General features: G+C 34.9%; 1 protein-coding gene across 1 annotated transcript in view; it reads right to left on the reverse strand.

Annotated features, from left to right (window-relative positions):
* Spata17 (spermatogenesis associated 17) overlaps nucleotides 1-14,017 on the reverse strand; it is a 138,036-nt gene that overhangs the window by 91,159 nt on the left and 32,860 nt on the right. The window contains exon 5 of the mRNA XM_070041483.1: nucleotides 13,636-13,739. Coding sequence (XP_069897584.1) covers nucleotides 13,636-13,739 — 104 coding nt within the window. The remainder of the gene's footprint in view (nucleotides 1-13,635; nucleotides 13,740-14,017) is intronic.

Here is a 14,017-nt window from a genome sequence, read left to right on the forward strand (position 1 = left end):
AATTTATAAGAAATTTATAAATTCAAATATAATATATATAGTAATCACTTGGAAATGATACATAATGTCATTAACAAATACAACAGAAAAATAAAAAGCCTCTCTCTATAAAATTAACGAACAATATGTAAAATCTATGTTTATAAAAGATAAAAAGAGATTACTGATGGACATTTAAAAAGACCAACTCATATGAAGATACTTCTTGACAAGAAGTCTCAAATTGTAAGAGTGCTCTCTGTCTCTATACTACTCTGAAATTTTAATTTAAACATACTAAAAACCAAATAATATATATCGGAATATGTCAGAATCATTCAAAATTTAGGGAGATAATAACTAGAAATACAAGTCACAGTATTTTTAAAAATAAAATAATTGGTAGATATTTAAGCCAAGTGATGCAGAAAGAGAGATAAATCAAATGACCTAGACAGAAATAGACAGGGACATGTGGGGATATACTGTGTGATAAGATATCCGGCACTTGTCAGCAAGAGGTAAGTCAAGTATCTTCTACGTGCTTGTTGGCCATTTATAAGATAATAACTACATTTAAAATCTACTGCCTTTATCAAATAAGATTGCACAGGGATTTAATATTAAATATTACAAAAGAAACCCTACAATATCAAGAGTATATACCCATGACTATTTTTAGAATAACATAAAGAATTTATTAAAAAATACTGATAAACATAGTTACATAAAGAACTGAAAGGCTGTCATGCTTACAAATGTCCATAAATGTGTTTGGATGACAATAGCAAATGAAGGAAAATAACTGTACCTTAGGAAACAGTTTCTTCCCCTCACCTAAAAAAGCCTTTTTACAATAATATAAGTAGGTAAAATTTTTCCAATACTATAACTAGGTAAACTGAACAAAGAGAAACAGCATACATTAAAGAGTACAAATAGCCAATAAAATACCCACATCCTTAAAAATAAAAAAAGTTCAATGAAAAAGTTAGAGTTATATACCCTATTCAATAGGTAATCATTTTTAAAAAAGAAAAAAGCTAAAAGCCAGTTTGGACAAAAACATAAGGAAAGCCGGGCGCTGGTGGCTCACGCCTGTAATCCTAGCTACTCAGGAGGCTGAGATCTGAGGATCGCGGTTCAAAGCCAGCCCGGGCAGGAGAGACCGTGAGACTCCTATCTCCAATAAACCACCAGAAAACCGGAAGTGGCGCTGTAGCTCAAGTGGTAGAGCGCTCGCCTTGAGCTGAAGAGCTGAGGGACAGCGCTCAGGCCCAGAGTTCAAGCCCCACGACCGACAAAAAAAAAAAACAAAAAAAACATAAGGAATCCTTTGCATTGTTAGTAGAAGTACAAACTGATAATCTTATTGAAGAATATTAGAGGATATGTTTTAATTTATAAAATAAACTCCAACTTCTACCCAAAATCCTACTCATAGAATTATCCAAGAAAAATGTAACAACATAAATGTAAATGATTTTAGCCAGATAAATGTTATAGTGATTGTCCATTAATTACAGTTAGGAGTTATTACAGTAGAAGTATCCTCTTTTCTTCTTTTTCTTTTCTTTCCTTCTTTCTTTATTCTTTCTCTCTTTCCTTCTCTTTATCTCTCTGATCTATCGATCTATCCATCCATCCATCCATCTTATGGACATTGAATGAAATGTTTGACACAATTTATATTTATTAACCCAAGTGTTATTTGACACAGCACAGCAGACTTCCCTCACTCTTGCTTCCTTCCATTTGAAGGGGATGTCCAAATTCTGGGAAATAATTTAATGTAATTGAAAGATAGCTCAACCCAAGGCTCTGTAGACAGTCACGTTGAAAAGAGAGACTCAGAGTTTGGCCTAGCAAGGTCTAATACTGGCAAGCCGAAGGTGTCTGTCTGCACAGTGAGTTTTTAAGTGACTGGGAAGTCTATCTCTCATTGTGTGCTATTTGAAAACCCATTTATCTGAACATATATACTATATAAAAGTTTCTGAGCTTCATCAATCATAAGTATGGTATTTTTGGTGTCTCATCTGTCTTACTGTTTTATCATATTTCTTATAGGCCCTGAACATCTATAGCAAAGAAAGATTTAATAGGGTTCCAAAAACCTACAACATGATTTTGTTAACTGTTATTTTGTAGAGTTCTGACTGTGTTCTGAATGCCATGATGGTGATTTACAACCAAGGACAGGTATTAGGAAAACAACTCCAAAGTTTTTCAGAGGTATAAATTCAGAGAAAAAACAATTCAGAGCATTAAAGGAGTGTGTAGCAAGAAAACTTACCTGTTTATGGTGTATAAGAGGGTAAGAAGGGATTTAGGAGAAAAAATAAAGGAAACATTTAAGAGGATATGTAAAGGATTGAAAGAGATCTTTTATGGGACCCATGACCTTAGGGAATAACTCATGTGGCTTGATGAATGGACCACCACCAGGGCATGCATTGCAGTCACCGAGAGGAGATTATGGGCAATTTAATGCAGGTACAAAATTTAAACTCATACACACACACACACACACACACACATACACACACACACACACACACACACACACACACACACAACTCTTTGGAGATCTCAGATCTTTTACTTTTGAGGTAAACTGTTGGTAGAAGCTCTGAGAAGGTGAATTAAAATGGTCCCAAGCTGATTTGACTAGCAAGAGAGTTATCAAATGTTCCTGAGGTCAATTCAACATGAATTTGAGGAAGTATGCAAATTAGTTTTCTGTGCTTGGCACCAAGGGTTTATAGTAGGAAATAGATTTTTGATAGTCTATGAACACAAAAGACTTGCTGGGCATATCTAATCTGGAATATTTTTGTCTTGGCCTTCTGAGCCCAGCCATTCAGAAGTGGTGGCACTGTTAGAAGAAACAGATGGCATGAGAGAGAGCGTGGTGCTGAGCTCAAAAGTAAGATTATGAAACAAGGCACTGCTTGCAATCCAGATTGGTAGAAGCACTCCTAAAGGGAAACAAAAGTGCACCAAACCCAGCAGACCAAGAGGGTCTTGGAAGTAGTGAGCTGATGATTAGAGCAAATGACACTGGTGGACAGATGGGACTTGGCTGCTTTCTTGTTCCATGACACCTGGAGTCTTTCCTGAAGGCAAGAATGACTAAGTAAGCTCCAGAGTACCTAGATAGTTTAGAAGAAGTGAACTGACTTGGAGACAGATTTATTCTCTAAAGGGATAAAATGTCCTTCAACTAGACATATGTATGCTCACAAAAACATATATTAAAGGATATTCTCCAAAAGTGCTTCTCTGATATGAGGTATGGTTTTCAGGCCACATTTATAATTTCTTTTACTTGTATCTCAAACTGTTTACCTATAAAATATTTTGTTAATTTTCTGTATGTTTTGAAAATTTTACAAATACACAAGCACAGATTGCATGAAAAACTACTACTAAAGGGATGTAAAAGTTTATAAAGATATTTTGTATGTTTTTCCTACTAATTTTAAATTACTACAGCATTGCTAATATTAATATTAATATTTTTACTTCAACATGCTATCCTTTTCTTTTTTCAAAATCATTTTCCAATTGGTCTGAATACTATCACAGAGAAAAAGGTAGGACTGGAAAATGCTCTCCTTTTTCTTTATCAGTAAGCCATTTTATTTCCTGTACTATATCTAATTGCATACACTGGGAAAATAAGTTTTGTCTTGGAATGATGAAAAGATGGGGGGAGGTTGGAAGAAGAAAGGAACAATCTCTTCCAACCCAAATGGAAAGCCAAAGACAGTTTGGGAGAACTCTCTTTGTTTCCTGTGCCTCTACCTCTATAATCCAGGGCAAGTTTTGGAAACAGAGAAAGTTATTTAGTATATGAAGAAGGATGCCAAAACCAGACATTCCCCCAGCTTTTCCTTGGAAGACACTACTTGTACAAGGTTGGCTCAAGAGAGTGAGAGATGGGTCCAGCTCAGAACCGTACAGTCTGACTATAGAAAGAGCTTGACTTTCTTGGTTCTCATATCCTCTAGAATGACTAAATACTGACACAGATATGAATAGTTTCCTGTGCATACATACATACAGACTCAGGGTAGCATCAACAATATTCTTTTATAAATTGAAAATTGTAATAGTACAGGTTTTAAATTTTATATTTGTGTGATGGTTTATTTTTTTCAAATCTTGGGCAAGACAGTTCTAGAGGCTGTGGTTGTCCTGCATCTGTACTATCGTAAAGAAAAAGTAGAATGAGTAGAACTTGTTGCTCAGAACTAAGTTATAAGGGCTAAACTTGGTTGAAAGAAGTTTAGAAAACCAATAAGGAAAGCTAAGCCATGGTATGTTGGAATGAATGGTTAGAATCAAATCTATGGAATCTTCCATAGTCTATGTCATTGCAGAGTCCATATTACCATTTTTTACCTCCTGGTTTCCAATAATTTATTCCTTTCTATGTTCTAATCTGGACCTTAAATTTTACCTTTGTCAGCCATCATACTTCTACTCCCATGATAAAGGGTTTTACAGGATTATTCCAAGATACAGCAGAAGGAGTTTCTCTTTCTGGATCCAATATGCTGTGTGGTACAGCTACCATATCTACGCAGAAGACCTAGTTTTCTCCAATATCTAGTGAGCTCTGCTGACACATTGAAAGGTTGGTTCTTGCTAATGAGCTCCAACCAATCTGCATCACAGGCCCTGTGCATCAGGGCCACTCATTGGCTGTAAAACAGCTCTAACTAGTGGTATCTTAGAGAAGTCGACATTCCTTCTCTCAAATGAAGTCAGAAGCTCAACACCAATGGGTGGTACATTTTCCTCCCAGAGTCCTGTTCCTTAGACCTAGAAATGCTAACTTCTCCTAATACTTATGATTACTTTAGGGTTTCCATTTGTCCCTTTTAGGAGCTATTCCTCTTTAATTAATTATAGTAAGGCTTCATATTACGTGTTCCAAATTCAAATTACTGGTGTGATTTTTTGTTGTCTCCTGACTAGTCCCTAACTGATATAATCACCAGGGTGCCTCCTTTTCCTTACATGAACTTCATATGGCATGTGCCCAGCCCCTCCCCAAATCAGATGGTGCTAACATTACACCTGCCACTGTCATCAATGTCAAGTCACATGCAGTTCTTTCCACTATGGGGTTATGACTAACTACTCTGTCAACTAATGTAATGTACAAACCACCCACCTACAACATAACCAAAACTGAATTGTGAAGTAGTACAGGAATAACCACCACAAAATCCCCACTAGCTATAAAGGAAAATGGAAAAGGAACAGCCATTCTGATCCATAGTAAACACAGATACAGTGACAGATTCCTGTTCTGGGGGGCACATTCCAGCATGTGCACGTAACACACACACACACACACACACACACACACATGCACGCACGCACACACACACACACACACACACACACACACACACACACACACACACACACACAGCATTCCATGTGCAGTATCTTCCATGACCATATATGAGGTAGGGGTTGAAGAGAATCAAAATATACAGAATACCTATTGCAAAAGAGGGTGTGTGTGTAGAAATGAAATGACATATAAAACATCACCCATGAAACAGGTGCTAAGTAAACCTGACTGTGATTGCCCTCTATTTACTTAACTGGACATTGTCTGCAGTATCTAAATTTATCCATCTAAATGTTGGGCTTAATACATTTCTGATTATAACATGACAGACTGCTCTTTCTCTTATTGTTATTTACCAAGAGCATATAGACATGCTCTTCCAACAGCCAGAGGTTCTGAATGATGCTGTAATTAAAGTACTTCTCTTTGTGCTTACAACATGTCAGCCACTACTCAGTTATGATGTTTTTCTGTACTGCCTGTGTCTAAGGAGGAAGTTACTGTTATCAAGCCGGTAGTTTATCCCAATAGGCTCTTAAATTCCGGAATTTTACCATTTGCACTTAACTTTTTCCATTTAATATTAATGTGACTTTCAGACTATGCTGGTGAAAGTTCAGAAGAATCCTTTTGGGACAATAAAGGAGGGCAGCTATAAACACTGTCCTGTAGACTTCGTTTTAGTAGGCTGCTTTAAGCTAGGGGGGGATTGCATATTACCAATCTGAAGGAACATGCTGATTTTCTTCATGTTCTTATTTCTTTGCTAATTAAAGCACAATTGGAAATGTGCTGCTTACATAGCTCAGTCTATTAAGTGACTTCAACTCCAGAAAACTAGAAATCTTTAGTATGGTAGTGTCTCCCTGATGCAGACATGATCTCAGTTTTCCTCAAGTTTAGCATCAACCCTATTTATTGCATTGGTTAGCTCTATATAATCTGCCAAAGCAAGATTATATAGAGTCTAGTGGCCAGTTCACTGAGGCTCTGATACTTATTAGAAGGATAGGAGACTTTGCTTTATCCTTCAAAACAAAAACAAATTGCAGACTGCAATGACAGTACATAACAGAGGCATTGTATACATATATCAAAACAGAAGCTGTTAGGTAGCTTAGTTCTGGATTGTGACTATAGTCACTAGGAAAATCTCTGACAGTGTTTAAGAAATAAACAGCAACTGAATTTTAAAATCTAAAAGAATTTGTCACAATACAACTGAAGGCTGGCTACACGAAATACAATGGGAAAAGAACACAATGTTCATTCATTTTCTATGCTATGATATAGGCCCTCTGGATTTTTAATAACCAAGGAAACCAAACTATCAGCCTATTTATGTCAAGAAGACAGAGATATCTAGGGATCTGGAAAGCACTGCAGGTTGATCTCATAAATGTGAGATTTCATCAGCATTAAACATGTCATGAAAAAGCATTTTGGCAAGCATGTCAATGAGTCCAAGAACTTCTTAAGATAATATTAAAATGGGAAGACTGTTCACATTAATGGCAATACCAAGGTGGTATTCTCCAAAAGTTTGAAAGATCAATTCCATGACTTGTAGGGGTATTGTCACATCTGAGATAATCTTATTCTCCATAAGAATGCAAATCAACTTTTATGCTAGCTCCAAATATACTTTTTAATATTATAAATATTTCTCAAAATTGCTTGGTTAATCTAGAGCATTTTTAACTTAAAAGTTTAAAACACATACTCATGTATGTGTTTCTACAAAGTCTTGACATAATTACTACAATATCATCTTGATCCTCATATATGAACATTACATATATGTTTTACCATATTTCTTAGGCATAGATTAGGCTCATGTAGCTTTTTCTTATAGTTTTATAAAATCCATACTTCAATAAATCTTATACTTTTATAAAATTAATATTAAACAAAAATATAAATGTATGCAGCTTTTCAATACTTTTGTATTACCAAATTTAGCATTTTATCTCAGACTTAAAGGGATATTTGGAAACCTTCTTTTTGTACATTGCTTCCAGGAATCCTTTCTACATATATTTTGACGTTTTGTCCGGACATTGTAGACCATATATATCAGCATATTATTGAACAGCTTTAAGTATTGGAAATATGTTTTTTATGTTGAACTCAAATCTTTTGTCCTCATATTTGCCTTTTAGTGGCCTAAAAAGTTGAAAAGATATGTCATGCCTTTTTTTAGGCTTATCACCAACATTTCTTGATTCCCCAACCCGTTAAATCCCTGGTTTGTTTGCTGGAGGACACTGGTTATTTTTGGCCAATGTTCATCATAATAGTGGCATCTGGAATTGAATACCACCCATCAACACATACTCCAACCAAAGAGCTTTTATTTATTTTCTGAGATAGTTCAGTCATTTAACTCATATTTTATACATAAAAATAATACAGTATCCTTGAAAAAGATTATAATTCTCGATGTCGTAAGCTCTAGAATGCCACTTGATCTCTGCCATGACTTAACAATCTAACCTTCAGCTGCACAAGTTCAGTAGCTATATATTTTTGGTTATTTAATTTTAATACAAAGAATCCAGGCATCCAATCTTTTCTCTCTTCAGTGAATAATTAAAGATATACTTTCTGAAGAAATTGAGAAAAAGCCTAAGATCCAAATGTAATAGCCTATACTCAAATGTAGCTCTAGCATCAATTTCCTCAATAGACCCTCATGTGTTTCTAGCATTTGAGCATCCTATTGTGAAAAGGGTTAGTTCTCTTCAACAACTTTAAGAGTAAATGAAGCCTCGCAGTCAACAAAATCTACTTCTGGATATATACATTCAAATTATTTCTATTTCTCACAATTATATATCAACAAACATTTAAAGACCATCAATTGTGTGACATAAAAAGAAAGATGGAAACAAGATAGCTTAAGTCCTGGAGAAATCTAATAGTGCAGACCTAGGTTAAAGTTTAACCTCTGCTGATAATTGTATAATCTGATCACAGTACAACTCTTGGCCAAAGGTTGGAGTGAATTCCTTGGCTCTCACTGTATTCTCTTAGTAGTATATCTTCCTGTCAACTCTTTAACTGTGGCATGGTGACATCTTCCTATTGTTGCTAGTCTCTCAGTGATAACACATCCTTTCCTGAGTCTTTAACCCTTCTCATATCTCTGCGAATCATCCTTTCCTTTAACTCTATCAGAGCTACCTCAGATGTATTCTGCTTTATGTCAAGATATTAATCATATCAGAGATGTGAGATCTTTTATTAATAAGAACAAAATGATGTGAAAAAGAAACAACCAAGCACTAGAAATACTTCAGCAAAGCTAAAAATTATTACTAAAATTAAAATGCTAGTAGAAGGGCAAGAAGGAAGTCTCTCACCAAAACAGAGTGTGAAAAAAAGGCCCAGGGTAGAAAAGGAGGATGAAAAGTATAACAGAATGTAGTACTTCTAGAGGTCCCAAAATTTACTACTAAGAACACATGCAAAAATAGAAAAAGCTTGATATGATGGTACATGTCTATAATTCCAGGACTTTCGTGGTGGGATGATTGAGAGTTCAAGGTCAGGATGGGCTACAGGTGGGACTTTGTCATAAAAAGCTGAAAATACTAATACTAATACTAATACTAAAAGGAGAAGAAAAATAGAATTTATAGGAGAACTACAGGGTTCTCAAAACAATGAATGTAACTACTCATATCAGTAGCAATTCTAAAACATACCTCGGGGCTCACCAATACATTCAAACTAAGATCACCTCTGTGCAGTGAGAGTGATGGTGTGCTGGGAACAGGCTCTTTCCTGGGGGTGTTTCTGACTTCAGGACCACCCAGCAGACTACTGTACCTTTCTGGGAGATATTCCTTCCTTCCTCCTTTATCAGATACAAATCTGAATTGTGGAATAAATGCTTTCTCCACTTTCTTTTGGTTATATTATCCCTCTATTATTTTCTACCTTTGCCCTGATAATAAGTCACTTGTCAAATGTGAGCTATATGCTCAGTGTTTCATGTACCATATGCTTCACAAAACCCACCAAGTGAAAATATCTACCCCAATATACAGATGATGGAATCTAAGTTATAGGACTGAGCAACTAGCTTAGGGTCACATAGGTAAAAAGTGAGAGAACCCCAATTCTAACCCAGGTGTATTTATATCTAAGCACAAGTGTCCGTAATTCCTTAGTTCTTAAATTTGTCATCTGGGAGCTTTCATGAAAACATATTTTTTTTAAAAAAACATATTTTTTAAAAAAAGAAAACCTCATTACACAAACGTGTTCAGAGAAATATTATTCACACAACAGCCCAGATTAGATATGACTCACATGCTCATGAGCAGATTAATGGATAAAAGTTGCATGGACTGTCTATTCAATGGAATAGTGTTTTTCAATAAAAAGGAATGAAGTACTGATGTAGGTGATCTCACAGATGAACCCTGAACACATCATGCTAAGTAAGAAATTCATAAAAGTTGTCATATTCGTGATTCAATTCATATAAATGTTTGGCATGGGCAAGAATGTAGAGGCAGAATGATTAGTGGTTATAGGGCTAAGGGGAGAAAAGAATGGGAAATGACTGTTACAGGCTATCGTACTTTGATGCCAGATGAGGAAAATGTTTTAAATTAAAAGCAGTAAGGATGGTATTACTGTGAAATGCATAAAACACCCATAAACAAAATAGTATACTTAAAAATGTATGCATTGAATGGTATGGGAATTTTAACTCAATAAAAGTAATATATATATATATATATATATTAAATATATACATATATATATATTTTAAAACTGTCCTGACACATCAAAACAAAGGTAAAAAGTCTTTCAAGTCAAGTCATATTATACAAAATATGCGAAGAAACAAATTTGTTTTGATAAATTTCAGATTGACATTCAAAACAGCAGCTCTACTATTATAATCAGTTGATTCACTCACACATTACATTTGGGGGATATATTATTTTTATTTTAAATTTATGTCAAAAGGTAAAGAAATAATAGTATCCTGTACTCCAAGCTAAAAACGTTTTATTAATGCTACCAATCTGTACCTCTGTAGCTAATTTTTAATTTCATTACGTATTGTTTTCATAACCTGGGGCATTATTTGCATATCAGGCTAGCAATTACAAAGGACATGTCTACCGAGTGTAAACTCAGCCTTAATCAATCCCATTTATCTTTGTAATAGTTCAATTCTTGGATAAGAAAATGTTTTTACATATGCATTACATAATTTTTTTAACCATTAGCTATAGAACATGTCAATTTGCCCACTGACAAAGATTGTATAAACCAAAGTTAAACTCAATGTCATTTGGTATCTTATGCTATTCAAAAATAAGCCATATTCTGATGTAAAATGATTTACTAAGTTTTTTGGTGTTTTTATTTTACTCTAAATGATTTAATCCCATCCAAAGACAGGGGCCTGGACTAAAGCCCTCATCTGCTCTGAAATCCAGGTATTACCTATTTTAATACTTGTTAATATAAGTAGTTAGGATAAAACACAAATGCTTTCAGATAATAGTGAAAAATATGGTATGAGATTGTTTTAAGGAAATATAAAGTGACTTATAAAAGTCACTTTCAGCAAAATGCTGAAAGCAAGCAGCTATATTGACATACTATATGTAAGTCACTCTGTGTAGAAGAAATAAGTCTCTAAAATGGCCTCCAATCACCCTCCTGGACTTCACTCTTTTGTGTAAACCCCTCCCTTGGAGTGTGGGAGGGACTTAGTTTCTGGGCTTAATGGAGTACAGTGAAAGCAATTAGATTCATTTCTGATATTAAGTTACAAAAATGTGGTTATTATCTCAGATGCTCTCTCCTGTCCTCTGTCTTCCTTGTTCAAAGGAAGCTAATATCCAGGTATAAACTGCTTTTGGGAGGCCTCATGTAACAAGACACAACTGTGTAACAGCCAGGGGAATTATAGCCCCTAAAAATAGTTTCAGAATGAATCTTCCCATCCACTGAGCCTTCACATGAGACAGTCACCCTGGTTGACAGCCTTTCTGCAGCCTTAGAGAGATCTCAAGCCTAGACACAGGGCAGAGCTGCTCCCAGATTCCTGATTGAGAAAATGATAAGACATTAAATGTCTTATTAAGCCCCTGTGTGTGTGTATAATTTGGCACACAGTGCAAAGAAACTAGACTAGAACCCAGTATTTGAATTCCAAAAAATAAAATAAAGGGAAAAAGCAGTCTAAATATATGTCATATATATTTGTCCATCAGAAGGAAAAACACTATTCTCAACAAAATTAATAATACAAATAATGTTATAAATTTTATAATTTAAATGTAACTATTAAGGTCGAACATGTGTGTTCAAAAACAATGTAATCATGCAAGTTCTCATGTTGAGAACCCAGTACATTCCAATGTTCTGAAAATAAAAGATATTTTGCTATGCCTAAATGCCCTGGGGTGTGTTCTGACTCCAGTTTTATGTACTGTGTGCATTTTGTCTTAGGTTTTCCTTACCTTGTGTTGCATACATCAAACCCGATGATGTTGTACATGTTATTGTCTAGTTTCTGCACAACTTGCAGGGTTCAGCTTCTTGCCTCTGAGAAGTTCCTCTAAGCCCATGATTCCACCCTGCCCTGACTCCCACTGTTCGGTTTTGCCTCAGGTTTTTCTCCTTTGGGCTTTTCTCAGTGGCAACTTGTACAATGTCAAGCATTGGCATTTATATTATTGTTAATGAAACAGACAGAGGACATAAAATGTGATTTCAATTAAAAGTTAAGTACTTAATTACCATTTTGAAATAATAAAAATACCTCTACCATAAATTTACAAAGGATAACAGAAATACACAGACCAAATGCATCTCATATTAAATGCTTAGAACCAGAAATGTTTCAAGTGCAGAATTTACCATTTGAGCATTCCTAATGTAGGCCAGGCTGGCTTAAAACTATGTAGTTCAAGCTTCAAACTCCAGATCCTGCTGAATCAGCCTAAGCCTGCTGAATACTGGCATTGTAGACATTTACTACCATGCCAAGCTTAAATGCTTAAACTCTCTACTTTATGTCTATAAAACTAGATCCTTTATATTTACAATATGCACAAGAAATAGTTTTCAGATATATCTTATACTACATTATTTTAGGCCTCTCAGGCAAAATTGGTTTAAGCAAATTATTATAATTTGTTAATCCTGGTTCCTGGAATATTAAGTAAAATAATATATGGGTCAAATTTTGAAAGAAAGTACTATATAAATGCTAAGGACTATTAACTACCATTTCCTTTTTATTGAGTAGCATTGTAGACATATGTCATTAGATGAGGCCTACCACAAGAGGATTAAAAACTCTGACAAAATAGTGATATGAGGGCTGAAGGTATGGCTCAAGTGGTAGAGCTTAGGAAGCCCAATGCAGTGAGTTCAGATTTCAGTCAAATACCAAAAACAAATAAAACTGAAGAAATGTAGTATGAAAGTTTAACACAAAGAACTTTGGAATAGCTGATGGAATACTATTGAGTCCAATAGGACTATGGTGCCTTTAATGTTGCAAACATTGACAGCAGATCTGCCATCTTTAAATTTAGTCTTATCTTCCCAGGTAGATAATTTTTTAAAAAAAATATTAGAAAAAACTGACAGTTTTCTAAAACTGACAGGTTCTTTTAATAATATTCCATGATATTTTCTGTGAGAGGCAAGTTCTCCAGAATAAAGTTCTCAAAATGTATGTAAGACTTACTTATGGTTTCATCTGTGGATATATTTTATAGGTAAACCCACATCATTATAGGATAGATTCATAAAACTAAACATTTTGCATAGGAACAAGGTGTTATCTTATAAGTAATCCAACCAATAAATAGTAAGGTATTTATGGTATAATAATACATTTTAAGGGGCTGGAAAGGTGGCTCAGTGGTAGAGTGCTTGCCTTGCATGCCTGAGGCCCTGGGTTCGATTCCTCAGCACCACATAAGCAAAAAGAAAAAAGCCGGAAGTGGCGCTGTGGTTCAAGTGGTAGAGTGCTAGCCTTGAGCTGAAGAGCTGAGGGACAGTGCCCAGGCCCAGAGTTCAGGCCTCACAACCAGACCCCAAAGAAAAAATAATAATACATTTTAAGGTAAATAGAATCCTATAATTGGAATCATATAATTATCTCTTATTAATACATTTCTGCCTAAAGCATCACTAAACTCTAGCACTCATTTCTAAGTTTGGTAATGATGCACACACACTGAGTGATCTCTCTAAAACCCTCATGATTAGATTGTATTACTTACCTAATTGTATCATTGGTCTCTGAGATAGCTTTCAAGTACGCTTTCAAATAAAAATAATTAAAGCAGTACTTCCGAATCCTAAAGCCTCGCCAGCGTCTCTGAATCTGTTAGTGTAAATAAGGAGATAAAGCATATCATGAAACATTTTTATTAGAAACACTAACAGTTCTTTAAAAATCAAGATTATGCATGATAATTCACATCAAGCAAAGTCTTACGCTTTCCACTAAAAAATGATAGTACATTAGTTACAAATGTAGATTGCATTCATACATTTATCATAAAATATTACATAGCACAAAGTATAGGTTACTACTACTTGTATGTATAATCGGCTACTAAAATATTTAAATGTTGCCTTATAAATTCCTATCATTTCCAC

Source organism: Dipodomys merriami, unplaced genomic scaffold, assembly GCF_024711535.1.
Source record: "Dipodomys merriami isolate MVZ:Mamm:240054 unplaced genomic scaffold, mDipMer1.0.p SCAF_31, whole genome shotgun sequence".
Classification (NCBI taxonomy): domain Eukaryota; kingdom Metazoa; phylum Chordata; class Mammalia; order Rodentia; family Heteromyidae; genus Dipodomys; species Dipodomys merriami.